The sequence below is a fragment of the Indicator indicator genome, chromosome 20 (assembly GCF_027791375.1).
Source record: "Indicator indicator isolate 239-I01 chromosome 20, UM_Iind_1.1, whole genome shotgun sequence".
Classification (NCBI taxonomy): domain Eukaryota; kingdom Metazoa; phylum Chordata; class Aves; order Piciformes; family Indicatoridae; genus Indicator; species Indicator indicator.
Window position 1 is genome coordinate 539,705 of NC_072029.1, and position 21,030 is coordinate 560,734.

Here is a 21,030-nt window from a genome sequence, read left to right on the forward strand (position 1 = left end):
AAATTGAAAATATAAAACTCCAAATATTTAACTGGAATGCCTAAGGAATGGAAGCTCTGTAGCCACCTGTGGTAACATCTGTAAACCGCCACGGAACTCGTTAAGGGTGAAATGCATTCATTTGTTTGTGATCAGTTGCTCTAATTAACAGTATGGCACCCTAATAAACCAAATGAATTGATGATGAGGCACTTGTTAGTGACTAAAACCAAAAGAACAAGTTGTCTGCATACTAATGGCAGGCCAACTCTCAGTTCAGAGAACCATGGGCACACTGCACAGTGTGTTGCGTCAGATGCTTTGTTCAACATTTGTATGCAGCCATCAAATATACTCTTTTTTTTCCTTCTTCTTAAAATATATATATACATATACACACACACACACACTTTAAACTTTAGTGTTCTTCTGGCTGTGGCAATGCACTGTGAAGACATTCCACAGAGCATATTGATGAAACCAGCCCAAATGAAGGCTGCATAACAACAACAGTACAAGAAAAAAAAATTAAAAATATATATATATATGTACATACACACACACACACACTGAGTTACTGGGAAGTGTAACAGTAAGCAACTGAATTGCTGTGGTGGACATAGCTTCCCCATTTCAAAGGTACTGGTAGAATCGAGATCTAACCACTTGGGTCCCGGACAGTTTATGAGGATGGGCATCAACTGCTGGGCTAAAATTGGTTTTGTTCATATTTTGGTAATTTTCACCATTTACCTGGTCTGGTGGCTGAAATGGTCCCAAATGTGGTGTTCTATTAACTAGAGTCAAGCTGCTGGAAGAACTACCTTCATCTGCCTGCAGGCCTGCAGATGCAGGCAGCTCTACCTTGGATCCATCTGCTAGGGCAGTATTCTCAAGCCTGGGCTTTCCAGGCTCCCCTGTGTTAAGGTCGGTCGTGCTGGTGCGCAAACGTTCTCGTGCCAGCCAGTCTGAGATGGAGAGGTCCTGAGCTGGGCACTTCGGCTTCAGCCGATTCACAGCTGAAAGCTCAGATTCCCTCTCTCTGCTCTGGCTTGGCTCTTGAGCTTTCCAAGCATTGAGGACACTGATTTCAGCAAAATCCCTCTGCCCCCCAAGCGTGTGCCTTCGCCTGATGTTCTTCCTCTTGGCGCTCTCTGTAGAGTTCGCTTTCTGGTTCCCAACTCCAAACATGTCATCCGCAGAGGACTTGAGCCGCAGCTTTAACCTATCGGTGATTTTAAGTCTCCAGGTAGGCTCCTGTTTGTCAGCCTCGCTTCTGGCTGACATAGCTAAACTGCTGGTTGACCTCCCTTTCTTCATGATGTCAAACATTTTAGTCACAGCAGGCAAGTCTTTCTCGCTCCTGGCATCGCCCGAGCCCTCGCTGTCCGTTTTGTGCCGTGCAGACTTCCTCCTGGACAGCGTGTCGCACTCGATCAGTTTGTGCGAGCTGAACAGTCTGCGGCTCTCCAACTTGGGTGTGGAACTGCCCTCAGTACAACTTACTTCGCTCTCCTCAGAGTTTCTCCGACTGGTCTTTGCCACCTCCGGAGCCTTCCCCTTGGCCAGCCTGTCGGCAGTGGCACTGGTGGCAAAGACAGGGAAATCGCTCTCGCTGTCGGTCTCCATCGGCCGCCCTTCGCTGATCAATTCGCTCCTCTCGTCATCAGCATCTTCTCCCTTGCTTCCTGTCACTGAGTGCACCTCAGGGCTCAGCATGCTGGCATCTAATCCAGTGAGACACATAGTTGATGAAGTCGTTGAGTAATCTGAGGTGATGGAGCTGACATCAGCTGCTACAAACTCCCCATGTTTAATTTCAGGGCTTGCTACTTTTTTGCGTGAGTATCTGTGCTGGGAAGCCTGGGAGGAAGTGCTTAGCATAGTGCCAGAGTCAGACACTGTCTCCTCAACCTGGGAAGAAGATTGTGAAACAGGCAGTTTTGGGTTACTCTTCTGTGTGGCTGGCAAACAGCTGAGATTGGGTGATTTTGTGCATTTTTCATGGTAAGGCAATGAAGGTTCCTCTGACAGGACGCTTTCTTTCTTTAACGACTTCTTTTCATCCTTCGGAACACTCACATCTTTTTTAGCGCTGTTGTCTTTTTCCTTCAGGACAAACATCCTCTGTTTTCTCCCTATGTCTCTCTCTCTCTCATACTCCCCTTTAGCTATGTCCTCTTTCGCTGTGTCACCACGAGACTGCTCTGCAAGCTCCTTCTTGACAAACACATTGTCCAGCTCATCCTCTGAGCTGCTGGGCTGGGGCTTCTCTTTTGTTTTTTTCCGCTTGCGACTAGCTGCTGCAAAAATTGAGGACACGAGCAGTTCTTTGCTATACTGATCCTTTCCAGACCCCCAAGAACCCTGTTCAAAGAGAGGGAGAAGGCATGATTAGAAATCACAAAGGAAATACTTGTTAGCCTGAGAGTTTTGAAAGCCACATCCTGAGCAACTCAGCAGAACGCCTGCCTTTGTTCAGGAAATGCTTCCTTGCTCTTTGTAGCCTGCATGGCATTGCCCAAGCAGTCAGTTTTCACCCCAGGGATTCCACTTGGTATCTGAATCCCTTCCACCTAACACAGATCAGTTTGTAAATGCAGCTATTTGGCTGTTGATTGACTAACAAAACAGGCTCCACTATAGCAAGGCAACCTCTTCAAGATTGCTTCACAACAGAAACTGCTTCACAGATGAGGACCCAAGAGTCTGGTCTCAGTCCCTCCTTTCAGAGTCTCACCTGTGTGAAAAAGCTCATTTGTCCAACCATTTTACAACTATCTTTCACAAGTATAGACAATTAACAGAAATAAACTTCCTGATTTTTGAAGGATCTATCTTTAGAATTGCACGAATCCTCAGAAAGCAGCTGGGCTGGCATCTCAACAATGACCCACGTGGATGCATTCAGTCCTGTTCTCAGCTCCAATGGGGATGCCCAGGACACACACCAGCAGAAAGCTGACCCCTGTGCTCACAGCTGAGTGAGGGCAGCCACATGCTGCCATGTCACTCACTGCTACAGACACCCATGTCCAGCAGCTACTGAACCACAGCCCGAGAGACTGAAAGAGCTGTCCATAGGTCAGTCCTTACTGAGGACTGAGTTGCTGCACTCGTTCCAGCCTTGTTCCCCAAGCCTACTAAGGCTGCCCTCCCAAGCACAGCAATACTTCCTAGGTAGATTCTGCACAGCAGCTTTGAAGCCAAAGCTTTGGCTTCCCACAGGAGTTGCAGCTACTATTACTTCTAATGAAGAAAAGGCTACATCCTACTTATGCTTCTCTCAATGAAAACAGGGAAACGCAATTACTATCTGGAAGTAAGCAGGATGCCAACAGTGAGAGGGACCATACTAAAGACACTTCTCTCTACTCAATGACATGTAAAAAGGAGGTAAGCACTCACAATTGAGGGAGCTGGAGTAAAGCTGTTTGTGTGGAGCTGACTGCTTTGGCAGATGCAGCTATCTGCAAGCAACATCTCCAATGTAACCCTCTGAAATTACTTGGTGAGAAAAGACTGACCCCCACTTATTAAAAACATGCTCTGTGGTTCATCTGCATATAGATGATACGATAAAGCAAGCAAATATCTAACAGATTTCAGAAGCTTACAACTGCATCATTTCACAAAATGATTTACCTTAGATTTTGCTGAGTCACTAGTAGCTGAATCTGTGGAAAAATCAAAAAGAAAAAACAATTCTGCTCAGTCCTGTGCATTTTTTTCCTTGTTGTTGCTACAGACAATGCTGGACTTATGGAAAAAGACAAGCACAGAACAAAATGTGAAGCAAATCAAAACCAGAACAGAGTGAATAGTCAGAGCTCACAAAGATGCAAGCTGCACCACAGAAAGCCACCGCCATGAAAGGATGCTGTGAATTGTAGGCAGAACCAGCTCAATGATAGGAATGGCAAAGGAGCCCTGTTCTTCTAAATAAAACAAACAGAAATGCTAAGGTTTAAGGTTTAGTCCATGTTTTAAGTATACAGCCCCTGCCAAACCGCAGCTGAGACCTGTTCAGGATTGTACTGGGTACTCTCCTGAGGCGCAGGAGACGCAAAGCAAAATTGAATGGCTTAGCACTGTTGGTGCCCTAGGGACAAATCACGGCTCATGGAGTTGTAAGCCTTTTTGTGAGGTTTTTAGAGGAAGTGACTGGTATTTTGTGAGGAAACCTCAATCATCCATCCCTCTCCACCCTCTGACTACGTGCAGGTAAAGTTTTATTTTGGAATGGGCTGGATTCCAGCCACTGCTCCAGTTTTGTCCTCTTCTACAACAAGCGCTCTCATGAAATGAAAAATGGACACCATACTTGTACTGTCTGGCAAAACCCAAGATTATACAATTACAAAGAGGGTAGGAAGGGGCTAGCACAGTGACTGAAAAACAGGCATTTGGATGCTCCAAGCTTTAGGGACTTTCTCCCTAGGAAGAAAGGGCTGAGCCCCCTGCCACACCCCTTTTTGACACATGGCTAATGCTTTATGACTAGAAAGACTGGTAGACCATACCATGCTATTTCTCCTCAGGGTCTGCTTCAGAGATAACAAGAAACAGCAGAAAAACTTTAAAAAGTAGCATTGATCTGTTTAAAATACTCTTAAACAAAAATTTACAGCACAGATCAACTGGTTTGTTCTCCATTTACAAGAACCGGGGGTTTCTGCAGACAAGGCAGCTACAGTGTGGGCAACAGTCCTCCTTCTTCCTACAGTTCCAGCTGTCCACCAGTGACATCACAGAATCCACTAATGACATCACTGTGTGATAGACTCCTCCCACTTCTCCTGTCGCAACATCAGTACAAAGTGATTGTTTCAGTAAGTGCTGAACCACCCTTGGAAAACTGAAACAGAAGCTGGAGACGCAGGGGTAACATTCGTGGGATACAACATGCCGGGTTAGTGCAGCAGTAGAGTGAAAGAAGGGGGAAAAACGTCACCAAGAGAGAGCCTGCAATGCTTGTCCTTAGCCACAAAAGAGGATGGCATTTACAAACAGAAGGAAACCAGCTTTAGTATAGATATACTGCAGCATTACTATTAAAGTGTCCATCACTCGACAAGAAAAACATAGCTCAAGTTTTTTGCATTCCTAACAATGGGAAGGGTTAACAGGAAAACCCCTCTGAAAATCAGCCTTTCTGCCATCACAACAAACCACCTTACAGCAGCTATCTGCTTCCCCTCACAATGATGAGTGCATGGCTTACTGTCAATAGATAAAACACTATGTGCAAGACTCAGCTTTTCATCATTAGATTCTTGGCAGGCAACAAAGTTTTCTGAATTTTGTGTCATGCACGATTACCAACACTTCAAGTCTTTAAGAAGTGTTAATGATCTTTTGGAAAAGAGAAAAACAAGTTCATTAGTGGAAAAAAGATAGGAAGAGAGAATCGCAGTGAGTTAAGAGAGTATTTAGTGTCATTAAGAGTCGTTCTAGCCTAGGGGCTGTCCGGGCAAGAGTTACCTGATACGTCTCCAGGAGATACTCCCGTCCTTCCAATGTTGGTGAGTAAATGATCTATGTTTGGCACTGGCTGAGATTCTACTGTGCTTTCCTCCTGAACTGCTGTCTATAGTTAATAAACAAAGATCTCTTCATCATCGTTTCACAAAGAGTTCATCACGATTTAACAGCATTCAGAAAACTCAGAATTATTCACCTGAGGACAGACTTTCCTCATGCCTTCTTATTTTCCCAGTTTGCTTTTAAAACAAAATTCATGGCTTGCCTTATTTTTTATTTATTTTTAAATTCATTACTCTAAGGACTGGAGAGCTAAAAAGGTGCTTCTGAAGAGCAAACTGTACAGCGATGCAATAAGAAATCTACAAACATTCTAGAGGCAGCAGGAGCAGGTTCTAAGATAAGCTAATTAGAAGACAAATATTTAGGACATAATACTTACAAGAGGCTCTTCAGCATCATCTTCTGTGAAAAACCAGTCATGCTACAATTTAAAACAAAAAAGGTGAAAACCTCATAGGAAACACAAAACCCCTAAAATGTGGAACAAACAAACATGGACATTTACTGGAAACAAAAAGCAACTTGCTGGAGTGTGAAGGATAAATACCAGCCCCAAAGTGGCCTAAGGAGAGAGTAGCTTTCGACCCAGGTACGACCTTACTTCATAAAGAATGAAATTCATGCACTTACTTTTTGGATGAGTGTTTCTACAATTTTGTATTGGTCTGGCATGTGGGTAACCATATGTGTCATGTTATCATCAGATGTCCTCACGAGTGTTGGACCAAATACTATTGCCAGGTTTCTTGGTTCCATCTAAGAAATGAAATATTTCCACATAACACATTTACAATGAGAAAATACAGTGCCATGGGCTAAGTACAGTGATATCACACTGCTAAGGTATCTGAGAACCACTTTAGATATGGACAAAGGCTTTTAAAACCACACTGATGATTCAGGTAGAATGCTACACTAAAAGCCCTCCTGTATGAAGCTGCAATAAATGCGTTCAACATTTGGATCCATCCATGCATCTAGGGAGGGACTTTGTACAAGGGCTTGTAGTTACAGGGTGAGGGGGAATGGATTGAGGCTGGAAGAGGGGAGATTGAGACTGGAGATTCGGAAGAAATTCTTGACTGTGAGGGTGGGAAGACACTGGAACAGGCTGCTCAGGGAGATTGTAGATGCCCTCTGCCTGGAGGTGTTCAAGGCCAGGTTGGATGAGGCCTTGAGCAACCTGGTGGGAGGTGTCCCTGCCCATGGCAGGGAGTTGGAACTGGATGATTGTTAAGGTTCCTTCCAACCCAAACTGCTCTATGATTTTATGATTCCTACAATTCAGAATTCAACCTTCCTTAACCCACTGCAAGCTGCACAAGCACAAACCCCAAAAGAACTCAGATATACTCTACACTTCCAGGGGAATTGTTTTGGGTATTTTTTTTCCTCTTCCCTTAAAGACTATTTGTTTTGTTTTGCTACACTGATGTTTTAAGATTTTAAACTAAAAGGGCATTGGTAATTTCCTGTTGGTTTGTTTGTTTTCTTTTTTCCCTGAAAATGTTTACATGATAAAAAAATTAAGCTGGCAGTCAAATACTGTATTATGCCTATTGACAAAAAGCTCTTTCAATTTGCATCTACTTTGGAGGAGGCAGCAGCAACAGCAACCAACATCCCAGACCCAGCATGTATTCGTGAGAGAGTTATGCAATCATGTCACAACACAAATCATCCACTCAATTCAGTTTTGATGTGACAAATAATTCCATAAATTAGCAGCAGAATACTTACCCTCTATTTTACCTTCTATTTTTGCTTACTTCTGACTTAGTTTACACTGTTGTGACACAGAATAATATAGAATCATAGAATCAAGAAGGTTGGAAGAGACCTCAAAGATCATCGAGTCCAACCTGTCACCCTAAACCTCATGACTACAACATTATATATATAACATTACAACAACATATAGGAGGCAAGGTCCTTGTGCTTACCAGAAGGAAGTTGCAAACATGACACAAGCCCTTAATATTCACTTTTTGAGTTGAATTACAGCCTTTGAAAAGTCCTATCACCTCACTCCTCTAGCCTTATATATTCTTCAATATTAACATTATTTAAACAACATCTATACAGCACATCAAACCCATAAAATGATAAATAAAGGTTTGCTTTAGGCATTGCACTTAAACATGGTATTTACTAGCATCTCCTTATAATGTCAGCTTAATTCCACTAAAGGTTATAATTTGTTAACTATCTTTTAAGTACACTCATCTCCTTTTTATTCCCATTTAACAAGAAGGTACTATTTGTAGCACATTCACCAGAACCGAGGCATTTTTTGATTTAAGATTGGTCATAGGCTCCTCTTTATAGCCATCATTTCACAACAATTTTTTTCCTGTACCCTGCATGTTGGTAGCCAAGTGACAAGCCACCCTCAGGTAAGCAGCCATAAGCACACTCCTGCTGTGCACAGCCCTGCATTCAAATACCCCTTTCTTAGAGCTAAACCAAGGGGATGCTATGACTTGCATTTACCATGGGCTTAGAGCATGCAAAGAAGCACCTCACACAAAACAACTCTTCCTCACCCCATGGAAAAGACAAAAAGCTATTCTTAGTGGTGGACTAAAAGCCTGTAGTGATCAACTACCAGCTCTTACATCATCAATTTTCTTTCTTCCAACCATTTTCTATGTGGTCATCAAACATGCAAGTAGATGTGGCACTTAGGGACATGGCCTAGTGGTCAAGGAGGCGTTGGGTAGAAGGTGGGACTTGATCTTAGACGTCTTTTCCAACCTTACTGATTCTATAATTACAGCAACTCCTGGTCTTAAAAATTACTCAAGCATGCAGGAAGCCAGACTTCACACATAGGAGAAGGGACAGCCTCTGCCAACAGGTTCACTCAGGTCACAGACCTGTGCCCTGCCCTGGCAAGCTCTGACTGCTGTTTAGGTGAAATATACAGACTTGGGATAAATGTAGGCACTTATTTCCACAAGAATTAATACCAGTCTGAATAAACTTAATTCACACTGAACAGAGACATTATTTGGCAAGAGGTCCTTAGTCTAATAATAATAATAAAAAAATCTTCTCAACCAAGCAAAAACCTTAATTTTATCTACAGAAATAAATTATTGATCCTAGCAGAAGTAATCCTGCACAAAAACTCTACTTAATGAATGAAACAAACCAAAACACATTGCATTTTTGTTTCTGATACCTTGTTCTTCTCTGAGTTCTCTGCCACTGTCTTCAAGTGTGCGGAAAGAAACTTGAGAGTCTCATAATGATGTTCAGGTAAATCATGAATCTGAAACAAAACCAAAACACAATTCAGAACATGGAACATTTAATGTTAATGAGGTAGTGTCCCTAACACCACACCTGACTGCAGCTTACCAGTCTCTTCAATGTTTTCAGACGCTCAACAGGATCTTCTTTTCTATTGGCATCTATAAAATCTGCATATTTGTCTGTGAAAGCAAGCAGAAATTAATCACGTGAGCATTTTTCACATCTATACATATACACACACATACACACACTCTCCCCTCACAGTTCCCCACCTTTCATGAATACAGGTAATACATAAAGATGAATGATATTTTAAAGTCAAAATTAGAATCACAGAACGGTCTGGGTTGGAAGGGACCTCCAAAGGTCATCCAGTCCAACCCCTCTGCAGTCAGCAGGAACATCCTCCACTAGATCAGGTTGCCCAGAGCCCTATTGAGCCCCACTTTGAATATCTTTAGGGATGGGGCCCCAGATTAGCCTATTATATGTATAATATAGGCTAATATAATAATATATGAGAAGGTAATGGGGGGTAAGGGAGAGAAACAACACAACTTGCATAGAATACTGCAAAGTAAAAATGCAAATTTTACTCATTTTTTTCTTGACATTTGTAATTCCTGCACCATTAGAAAAACAACTCTGTCTCATTCTTAAGTTGTGTGATCACCATGACTTCCTGCTCTTCAGTGAAGAAAGGGGACATTTCTTACAGAGTGAGGATGATTCCACTGGATTTTCTCTCAAATCACCTTACAACTGTTCAACAGAAATTCCTAAAGACAAAAATCACACCACCAGCAACTTACCATTGGTAAAAAGGGGCTCTGGGAGCTTTCTGAAGAAGGATTTCAGCAGGCTGCTGATCACATTCAGGTCTCGCCATTTCTACGCAGTTAGAGGGAAAGGACAGACGCTTTATATTTCTGTAGTCACAACACAACCAGAAGCTTTTGGGAGCTCAACTCAGAACTGATGTGATGGAAGACTTACATCATCATGGACATCAATGTCAGTCATTCCTTTGTTGAGCTCCTCTTGCATGCTCGAGATGGCAGCGTTGTTCCCGGGGACTCTGTAAATACCTGTGTACTCCAGGCCTCTTTCCTCAACCAGTTTGCAGCAGATATCAACAATCAGGGGAATATACTGAGGAAGGTAAGAAGCTGTAAATACCTTTTTGCAGAAATTAATACAAAACCTATTTTAAAATAATGAGAAAAAGAAAAAATGTCCTGCCATACTTTGTTGGTATGAGCTGGGGGGCAGTCATCCAGTCTGACACCAAACGTTCCTACAGAAGATGGCTTCTTTTCAAACGTCTTCCTCATGATGCTTGGGATGCCTTTTCTCCACGTTCCCTTGTCTTTTGGTGGGCTTGTCTCATCTTTTGGTTGTTATGATAAGGCAAATAAGGAAGTAAAGAAGAAAAAAAGGAGCATTTAAGTCACAAAAACTACTGTGGATCCAGGTAATAGAGAGATCAAATGACCTGCTGCATTTTAACCTCTTTTAGCAGCCCTGACTCCCACAACAACTCATTAAATATTGTTCTGTCTTAAACATAGCTTATGGAATCAAAGAGTTATTAGGGATGGAAAAGACCTCTGAGATCATCAAGTCCAACCTTCTACCCAACACTTTCATAACCTTCTTTTGCTCTTCTGTGATTCAAAAAACACTAGAACATACTAACAGCCTAGATTTAGAACAAGTAGTTGGATGGTACTGTGGAATTTAATAATTTTAAGACTAAAGGTATATAAATCATAGTAAAACCACCACAACCTACATTTAATAAAGCAAGATTAAGTTTGTATTGAATCACAGTGCTGCCCAAAAGCTCTATGAAACTATACAGCCATGCCCTCACCTGTGCAGACCTGTGAACTCTAGATTATTTCAAATAGCATTCAAACACTTACAAATATTATCTACCCCAAAATCAGATAAAGGGTTCTATTAGAGATTACCTCTCCTAAACAACTCGTAATGGGATCCTACAGGAAGGCTAGAGAGGGACTTTTCATAAGGGTGTGTAGCAATAGCAGAAGGGGGAATGGTTTAAAGCTGAGACAGAGCAGGGTTAGACTGGATCTTCGGAAGATGTTCTTCAGTACAAGGGTGGTGAGACTCTGGAACAGGTTGCCCAGGGAGGCTGTGGATGCCTCCTCCCTGGAGGTGGTCAAGGCCAGACTGGATGAGGCCTTGATCAGCTGAGTCTAGTTGAGAGGTGTCCCTGCCCATGGCAGGGAAGCTGGAGTAGATGATCTCTGAGGTCCTTCCAACCTAAGCCATCCCACAATTCTATGTAGCAAATGACAATTCCCAGCCATCCTGTACTGCAAGTCAGCTCATGCAGTAGTTACCTCCTTCTTAGTCAAGGGTTTCTGGAAATATTCTTTCAGCAGATTTGCCATTTCACATCTGCAATTCAGTTACATAATCTGCAGCATAGCAGGAGCCAAGGGACATTTATTTGTGAGATAAATCAGAATTGTCTCACAGCTTAAATTCAAGAGTCGTTGATGAGAAGTGATTGCTCAGACAATTGCCTGAACATGTACGTGACATCCTTACAACAGGCTGACAACAAACACCAGAGATCAACTTGTGACATGATGTGATAGACTTCAATCTAGTGATTTAAGTTTGCAGTGCCTGCTCATTGGACCTTTTTCAGAACTCATCAGGCATTAATTCTGGGTAAAGCGGTAAGTTCTTTCTCCTGTATTTTAAAGATTAAGACAAAAAGAATATGTTCTTCTCTATTTCAACACTTCAGTGGAAAAATTCTGGTTTCTTAACCAATTTACCTTGTGTCACTTCCACATCAGCTGGAGATGAAAGTATCAATTACTTACAAAGTTATTTCCAAAGCTTGGCAAAATTCAGGTCACAAGAAGTTTAACCTTTGTATTTTACTACTGTTAACACTACACAGAGCTGTAGGGAAAAAACCAAAAAACCTCCAAACCCTAAAATCCTCTTGAGAGAGGACTGGAATAAAACGCTTCACAGATCTGAGAACTGAAATGTAAGACAACATCCAAATGAAGTAGTTATAAGAAATGAGTGATCATAGATGCAGCTTCTGAAAACCTTTGGTTAACACTTGGTTTGCATCTGTACATTCATGACTTTGAAGAACCAGAGAATGGCAGCTCAATGGCTTCCCACTGGAGCTATAAGGACATAAAGAAAAGAACCCATACAGACCTTTAGTGAGAAGCTTCCTTTCAGACTCATCCTTAGGAGAATGCGGGCTCTGAGTCCGCTGCTCTGCCTTAGTTCCAAGCAGAGTCTGTCTGATGCTTAGACTCTGGCGAGGTGTTTTGGGAGATGGCTCTGTTTTGCTGCTTGAAGAACTGAAACAAGATATATTGCATTAGTAAAAAGAAGCTATATAAGAAGTCTACAAAAGCTAATGACAGCATACAATTCACCTACCTCATCATTGTACTGTATTCTTTAATCCTTCGACTAATTAGGTCTCTACTAGTGACCCCAGTGTCCTATGGAATGAATGGAGAACTTTTACAATCTCAGAAAATACAACAAACGTTTTTTCACTTTCAGAATACTTAAAATTACCTCTTCCTGTCAATAGAAGGCATAAGAAAAGTTAACATTTCAGTACAGCTAAAAAATAACAATAAAAAAAAAAAAATCAGTGTCTGACAGGTTGCCCTTAAGAACAGTAAGGACAAAACTTCTAAAAATCATAAGGAAAACTGCAGTAACTACAAATTCCATACTGCTACTTAGACTTCTTCCCCCGCCAAGCAAGCAATAGACTCTGATTAAGTCCTGTTAAACATGCAGCCTACTCTGAAAAGTTCAATCCTATGTGTGCACAGTACTTACGTAACTAATTACTGCTACATATATAGCTGAAACAGGCAGGAATCCAAATGTGCTTTGATCCATCTGACTAATAATGTATGTTAATCCCTTTTACTTTGAATAATTATTTCAAACCTGAGCAGATATGCATGACCATACATAAAAATATTCCTCTGTTACTCCTCACTGAAATGAAAAACCACTGAGGACAATACTGGGACAGACACTGATACGTTATGTACAATAGTGTATGTTTATCTTTTGTAATCAGCATTAACATTTCCTTCATGGAAATAAACAATCACAAAACAGGCATCCTTCAAAGCTTCACTTTGTAAGTACTCAGAAATTCACCATACTGCACACATCACTGCAATGAAGTCTGAAGATTGAACACATTTCCTTCAATCCTGCAATTCTCCTCTTCTTTTAAAAGATTAGTCAAGTCAGCAGTAACATGAAATCATTTATTCCAAAAGTCTGTTCTCTGATGATATCAGGCTTTGTAAAACTCTATTTATTTAGTCAGTTTCCTTGCCTTTCACCTCATTTTCTTTGATGCTCCTTGTATGCATTTTGGTCTATTGTTTAATTGCAAATAAGTTTCTGTGTACGTTTTGGTCTACTGTTCAATTGTGAATCATCTCTTCTGTTGCAGTATTAATTACAAGAAAAATACAATAAATTTTTAATTAAAAGACATGAGCCATGGCTTTTGCATTACCTCATCATTTAGGTTACTGTTGTCTTGTATTGCTTTAATCCATGCTAACATATTATCTCTGTCCTCAGCTTGAAACAGATACTCGCAGTCTGACGTGGTGAGTCTAAATACATTTTTCCTCTTGGTTTCACAGTATGAGATGTCTATCAAACAAGCATTGATGCTTATAGGTTGCTCTTCTTCAGACAAGGTCACTTGTTCCTTTTTATCCTTGTACAAATAGAGTGAATGACCTCGAAGAACAACATACAGTTGCTTCCATGGCCGAATGCTGCCACCGACTCGCTGCAAAAACACCAACCGACCTGTTAGCTTACAACCAATCTTCCTGGATCACAAAAACCACCTCCAGAAGCTCCAAAAAGAAAAGACTAACCACTTATCTGCACCATTCTTAAGAATGTCCTGTGGGAAAAGACTACACAAAAGTGGGCTTCACTAAGGGCTCTCCATTAGATCCAGGAATTACCCACCCCATTAAGTGCCTGCTCACCTATGACAGCAGCAAGAAGCGGAAACTTCACAGAGGTATTCACACAAATTTAGTAAAAAAAAAAAAAATCAAATATTTAGGTGTCCCTGCATGTGGCAGGGGGGTGGAACTAGATGATTTTTAAGGTTCCTTCAAACACAAGCCATTCTATGACTGGACAGTCTCTTGCCCATGCCTTTTAGACTCCACTCAAGTTGACTCACATTTACACATGGCTGCAATTTCAGACTCCCAGTTTTCCTTAAGTGTTAGTTTATACTTGTGCAGAAGGTTAATTTGAACTCAGCTCTACAACAGTCTCAAGAGTGACAGCTTTTTTCATTAGTAGCACCCATTAGTAGGACCACTAATTACAATTATCAAGGGACTGATTCTTGCTACTTAGTCATCAGAAATTAGTTTACTTCACAGATGTCTTGAAAGTAAAATTAAGAGAGTTTAGAAAACAGTCTGCAAAAGATACTAAGGAATTCACTGATGTCAACATTCTAACAGGTCTAAAATGTTGTCAGTCTTTTTGATGCTCATATGCCCCAAAAAAATATTCAACAAAGCGAAAGGAAAGCTTCAAGATTCTTAGATTTCACCAGCATAAAACCTGTGCCAGGTTAAAACGCTGAACATGACAGATACCTTTCCTTTGTCTGTAACAAGCTGGCGAAAATGGAGCCATCCCTCCTTGGAGGCATCACCAAAGACCTCTGAAGAAGAATCTTTTCGGGAACCAGAATCTTCTGAAGATTTCTGGCTGTCTGGGACCTAAAGAAAGCATCACAGAGAGAACCTCAGTGTTTCTTCTAAATCATTTCTTGACGATCCCAATGTTCAAGATGCTTGTCAACTTAAAAATGCCCCATCAAGTATCCTCCTGGGAAAAAACAGCTTGGGAAGTTTCCATACAGCAGTGACCTCACACATCCCAAGAATATGCTGAGAAATTGCAGGAGTCTGAGACTCTCATTAGTAAGATTTTACAAAAGCACATCATAGATATGCTTTATTTACAGTGGCTGAGGAAAATGAAAATCAAGGACTATGTGGTGACTAGAAAAGAGGCCATGTCTATATGATGCACACAATTTGATGAGCAGCAATCTTAAACTTCACTCTGCATTTCAGTCATCACTTTGTATAATGGAGTTGTACAACTCTGCAACTGGGCACAGCACTATGTGTAATTCCTTGGACTTGTTGTTTATTTTGTACCTACCTTAATCCCCTTTAAACTTGACACATGCTTAATGGACCTGTAGAGAGAAAAAAACAAATGTCAAAATGTGATTTTATACACTTTTAAAAACAGATCTCAAATCAGCTGGGTTTGGGGCGATGAACTCACGATTTTCCCTCTTCTCTGTAGTCATCCAGTCCTTCATCATACGACTTGGATCTCTCAGTCTTTGCAGCAGACTGGCTATCCAGGACACTAGGCCGAATGGACTCTACAAACAGACAGAGGCTTTCTGAGTATGTAGGAGCCTAAATCTTATTTTTGCACTTTATTTCAAGAAATAAAGAGCTCATGATCACAGGAAGTTAGGGGGTTGGAAGGGACCTCTGGGGATCATCGAGTCCAGCCCCTCTGCCAGAGCAGGACCATAGAATCCAGCACAGGTCACACAGGAACATATCCAGACAGGGATGGAAAGTCTCCAGAGGAGGAGACTCCACAACCTCCCTGGGCAGCCTGTTCCAGTGCTCTGTGAGCCTTACAGCAAAGAAGTTTTTCTTCATGTTGAGGTGGAACCTCCTGTGCTGTAGTTTCCATCCACTGCCCTTTGTCATATCCCAGGGCATGAGTGAGTAGAGGCTGTCCCTGTCCCTGGCCTTCCTGGCTCCCAGCCCTCAGATGTTCATAGACACTGATCAGATCCCCTCTGTCTTCTGGTCTCCAGACTGAACAGCCCCAGGGCTCTCAGCCTCTCCTCGTAAGGCAAGTAATTTTCACCCTTATTGTCCAAAGTGTAAAAGGAGAGGGAACAAAGAAAAAGAAATGAACACTCACCATGATCGTGTGACAGCTGTCGCCGAATTAAAGGGACTGGAGAGGTGGGGCTGGGAGGAACAGTTGTTATAGCTGGTGCTTGAGAAGCAGATGCAGAAATGACAGCAGAAGCAGGAATGTGTGCAATATCATGGTCAATGCTAGGACTAGTCGGTTCATCTATAAAAAGTAATGTCATACATCAGCACATTACATACATGAAATGGGGACTGAACTTGGCATTATCAGGTATTAAACATGGAAGTCTTTTAAAGGATCCAGTTAATTCACACTATCAAAGGTGTTCTGTAAGACACAAGTTTGACTTCATAGGGATGTTAACTGTCCGTCAGAGATGGGGGCAAAGAACATCAAACCCAATTACAAAGTTTGCTGTGAGAAAATGAAACAGGAATTATTTGCTAAGCTCATGTAATGTTATTTTCAAGTAGACCATTTTTGTTTATGTGCCCAAGTGAAGCACACACTTACTACATCAGTAAGTCTAAACTTGCATGACTTCCTACAAAATACAGGCAGACTACCTAAAATCACTTAGTCTGAACAAGCATTTAAATAAGAAAGCCAAGTTCCAAGCAAAGAAAAGAGCATTTAAACATATAACCCACATCCAAAGAGCCCATTTCCCCCACCCCATCCAAATACAGCAGCAAGTATTCCTATTTTGAAGGGATGGCAGCACTACATACCAATTAGTTCTTCCTCTAATTGCTCATACAAATGATTGCATGCCATACATGCCCAGCACCTCACAGTCTCAACGGCCACAAGGGTCATCACGAAAGATTCCAGAAGGCTTCAAGTATTTCTAGGACTGAACATGTTTGTTACAAGATGGAAGAAGTCCAAAGATACATTTTCAGGCATCCTGAGAAAAGAGCTGTAACCTCTTCTAGAGCACATCACTGGGACTAGAAAAAGTGATCCTGCTTCGTGCTCTGACAGAAGAAGGGATGGAGGGCAAAAAACTACCACACGAAATGCCAAGCAGGCGCGGAACTGTGCTGCTGTAATGAATATGAATGTATGCTAGGTGCTAGGAATTGCAATATGCAGAGCCACTGAAAAGCCCATTGAAAGCAATGAACGCTCACAGACAGAGGTTTATTCTTTGCTTTGTGCCAACACAACTGCGCGTGCTGCACTGTGCTGTCCTTACAGTCACTAACAGTTCTGTTAAGGCAGCACTTGCACCATCAAAATTGGGCAATGTACATGGCAAACAAGGCAATAAACGATTAGAGTACAGGAAGCTCAGGCAATAAAAACCCTCTACATTGTCTGGCGTAGAAAAGATCATAATTCCTGAGGTTATGCTAAACATCATACAAAAAACCCGCACCTAGCTGCAAACTAGGAACAATAAAAAGGGAAAACAAAACCTCTTGCAGCAAATCTGTGATACTACAGCCTAAAAAAAGCCTCAGGTTTGAAAGAGGTTGGTCAGGCATTGGAACAGGTTGCTTAGGGAGGTGGTAGAGTCACCATCTCTGGAGTTGTTAAAATGTGCAGACATGGCACCTTGGGGCACATGGCCATGGTGGGATTAGGTCAGTGGATGGACTCTATCTCAAAGGTCTTTTCAAACCAAAACAATTCTATGGTTCTAAGGTTTGCTTGTATCCACAGGGATAAATGAGACATTGACAGATCTCTTCTCTCCAGCCATCTAGGAGATGGGAACCACCTCAGGTACACTTCCAGTTCCAAACTACAACAGCTCACTTGTTCTCTTGCCCATTTTCATTTGCTCAGCTTCCCTGCAGCAAACCCTGAGATAAGCACAGTAACATGGACTAAGGAATGTAAGCACTTGCTGTAGAATGAAAGAGTTGATGGCATACAAGCTGCAAGTGCTCAGCTTTTAAGTTATTGCTATTACAGACTGATCTCCAAATGTCACAGTTTCTACTTTCAGAAGTTACACCAGCACTGGTGCTTGAAATATTTGCAAGCTGTGAATACAGAAGTGTTAGGCAACACTACACAGGTTCCCAAAGCACTTAAATACAGCTGAGGAAATCCAGTTTCTAAGTCCTTGAAATTAACAATTACTCAAATTAGTACTTTGCAGTGGATCTGGGCCCCAGATGAATCACGATTGCCTTTAGACATAGGCAAGCTTTAAAGAAATGGCACAATGACATTGATGCAGGAGGGAAACAACTCTCTTCAGTCCTTAAGAGGTCAAAGGTCAGCTACTGGCAAGCTTTTACATGACATGAAGTGATCCTACAGCAAACCCTAATGTACACCATAGGAGTGACTGCCTCATTCAGTGCTGGGCTTTCTCTCTGGAAAGACAAATTTACCCTGAGACAGAGACAGAACTAGGGATTTCAAAAGTCAAGATTCCATGGGGGACAAAGGATGACAAAGAGGATGTACTATACCCCCTCTGTGGATGAGGAATGAAGGAACAGGTACTACCCAATTTCCAAAGGATTGAAAGGAATGAACACCAAAAAAAGCACTAAATAACAATTAGAGATCTGCATCAGACCCCATTACACTGATACAAACCAACATTACTATGATTCATGTAATAGTTAATGTCTTTGTTTATAGCATTTAATTCAAACCAGGTTTTGCTCAGGGCATTTGCCCAAGAAGTGCCAACTAGAGGGGAATGATTTCATCAAAGACTACTTATTATCTCATTTAAAGATTCAACTAAGGAAAATGTAATAGCTGTGGAGTTACACATCCTTAAATAACAAACTTTAAATTGCTTTGCACATGAAGATTGCTGAGACAGCATAGAACAGATCTGTGGTACAGATCATGAAAAGCAAGCTGCTGCATCTTGGACTTTAACCTACAATCTTTTACCCTTCAACCATGGGCAAAAGCTCCAATAATTAGAGACCTGCCAGCCTGAAGCACATGATCTGCAAAGAAGAGCCACTAGTGCCTGGATTCAGCATGACTGGCTACCTCCTTTTTCAAAACAGGACCTCTGAAAAGCTTTTTTTGGTTTGTTAGTTTAAGTGCTTGCAGCCCTGACAGCCCCCATTGTCTTCACAAAGAACTTCTTCATATATCTACTTTACGTAATTATCCTCATGTGGCCAAGAGAATAGAATGGGAACATGTCTGCATGCTGAGCACATTCATTTCTGTAAGCCAGAGAAACACAGCACTGGAACAAGCCTCCTGAATCATCAAATCCAGCCCTCTGCTAATGTGCTCACCTAAATAATGTTTATTATACTGACTGAGTTGCACACAAACAGAAAAAGGCTTTGCAAGGTGATTTTTCATGGGAGGCCACTCTAAAAATCTCATCTCTGACTGTGGGGCTTACTTCAGCCTTAAAGCAAATGTGAATACATCTTTCCATACAAACAGAAAGCAATTCTAAAGGTTCCAGTTCACAATATTACCCCAGCACATAAAACAAACAAACCAATTCCCACTGTACTTTTTGGCCAAGACAGCACTCCTTTATTACCTGCAATTATTTTAAGTTATAATGATATACTAAGTAGGATTTATGCTTTGAAAATATACACAGATGGCATTGGGTTGGAAGGGACCCTCAAAGGGCATCTTGTCCAACCCCTCTGGAGTCAGCAGGGACACCTCCAACTAGATTAGGCTGCCCAAGGCCACATCAAGTCTGACCTTGAATGTCCCCATGGATGGGGCCTCAACCACATCCCTGGGCAACCTGTTTCAGTATTTCACCACTCTCATTGTGCAGAACTTCCTCCTGATGCCCAACCTACACCTACCCTGCTCCAGTTTCAAACCATTTCCCCTCATCCTATCACTCCAAGCCCTTCTGAACAGTCCCTCCCCAGCCTTCCTGCAGGTCCCCTTCAGATACTGAAATGTAGCTCTAAGGTCTCCCCCAGAGCCTCTTCTTCTCCAGGCTGAAGAGCCCCAGCTCTCTCAGCCTGTCTTCATAGGAGAGTTTCATCTTTGTGGCCTCCTCTGGACCCGCTCCAGCAGGTCCATGTCTCTCTTGTGCTGGGGACCCCAGAGCTGGACACAGTACTCAAGGTGAGGTCTCACCAGAGCAAAGTGCCAGAATCACCTCTCTCAACCTGCTGGATTCACTTCTTTCGATTACTTATTAACCAAACAAATCTGATGCTTCTGCTCAATGAAAACTCTTCTAGATGCTCTGAATTATTGACTTCCAATATTATGTTTTAATTAAAAAAAGGATTCTGGAGTCACAGAAGCACATAAACCACGAATTTATAACTTTGTGTTTTGGCTGCTATGCTTCAGGATACCACAATGATTTAAAAATTGTTCTTTGGATAAGAAATACTGAAAATTTCAGCCTGGAGCAATAGTGATTTGGCAGGACACTGTGAAATCCTGAAAAAAGAAAAATAGAAGGCTGATGCTTATCTTAGAAACATTGATGACATGTTAAAAGCTGTGCCAACACTACCGCTAAAATAATGGAAGCAACAGTCCCTCCGCAATGAACATCTCTCAGCTCTGATTTCTCCTGCACTTACATTTGTATTTCCACAGCTCGGAATAGCCAGGCAGTAACTTGCAGAAAAAAAACAAAACCAATTATCACAATAGTTGAAGACTTTCACCTTTATCTTGATTACTAACAGGTTTTGCTACAATTACAGTTTACTTAAAACATGCCCATCAATCATCTCTAATCACCTACCTCTTGCCTTTAAGGTTAGGTTCACAAGCCACGATTCTCTGTTGCAAGAGTTTGAGTGCTTTAATTTCTCCCTGCCTGATGCTTCTCTCTTGAGAAGAAACCAGAACAAGTACATTCATAGAATCACAGAATGTAAGGGGTTGGAAGGGACCTCCACAAATCAAGTCCAACCCCCCTGCCAAAGCAGGGTCACCTAGGGCAGGTCACACAGGAATGCACACAGGTGGGTTTTGAAAGTCTGCAGATAAGGAGACTCCACAACCTCTCTGGGCAGCCTGCTCCAGGACTTCAGCAGGCTCACAGCAAAGAAGTTTCTCCTGATGTTGAGGTGGGATTTCCTGTGTTCCAGCTGGTACCCATTGGTCCTTGTCCTATCACTGGGCACCACCCAAAAGAACCTGGCACCTTCATCCTGACAGCCACCCCTCAGAGCTACTTATAGACATTGATCAGATCCCCTCTCAGCCTTCTCTTCTCCAGACTAAACAGCCCCAGGGCTCTCAGTCTATGATTCTATCATTTAC

General features: G+C 41.9%; 1 protein-coding gene across 2 annotated transcripts in view; it reads right to left on the bottom strand.

The window, feature by feature from the left end:
• Positions 1-505: 505 nt before the first annotated feature.
• The window catches only part of ARHGAP21 (Rho GTPase activating protein 21), a 50,248-nt gene continuing 29,723 nt past the window's right edge, over positions 506-21,030 (bottom strand). For both annotated transcript variants that reach the window (XM_054390271.1, XM_054390270.1), the window contains 17 exons: positions 15,859-16,017; positions 15,193-15,295; positions 15,064-15,100; positions 14,487-14,612; positions 13,361-13,645; positions 12,241-12,305; positions 12,010-12,146; positions 10,035-10,177; positions 9,784-9,939; positions 9,600-9,678; positions 8,893-8,966; positions 8,714-8,803; positions 6,157-6,282; positions 5,906-5,947; positions 5,464-5,569; positions 3,625-3,656; positions 506-2,346 (listed from right to left, as the gene is read on the bottom strand). In XM_054390271.1, coding sequence (XP_054246246.1) covers positions 613-2,346; positions 3,625-3,656; positions 5,464-5,569; positions 5,906-5,947; positions 6,157-6,282; positions 8,714-8,803; positions 8,893-8,966; positions 9,600-9,678; positions 9,784-9,939; positions 10,035-10,177; positions 12,010-12,146; positions 12,241-12,305; positions 13,361-13,645; positions 14,487-14,612; positions 15,064-15,100; positions 15,193-15,295; positions 15,859-16,017 — 3,494 coding nt within the window. In that variant the 3' untranslated portion in view covers positions 506-612. The remainder of the gene's footprint in view (positions 2,347-3,624; positions 3,657-5,463; positions 5,570-5,905; positions 5,948-6,156; positions 6,283-8,713; positions 8,804-8,892; positions 8,967-9,599; positions 9,679-9,783; positions 9,940-10,034; positions 10,178-12,009; positions 12,147-12,240; positions 12,306-13,360; positions 13,646-14,486; positions 14,613-15,063; positions 15,101-15,192; positions 15,296-15,858; positions 16,018-21,030) is intronic.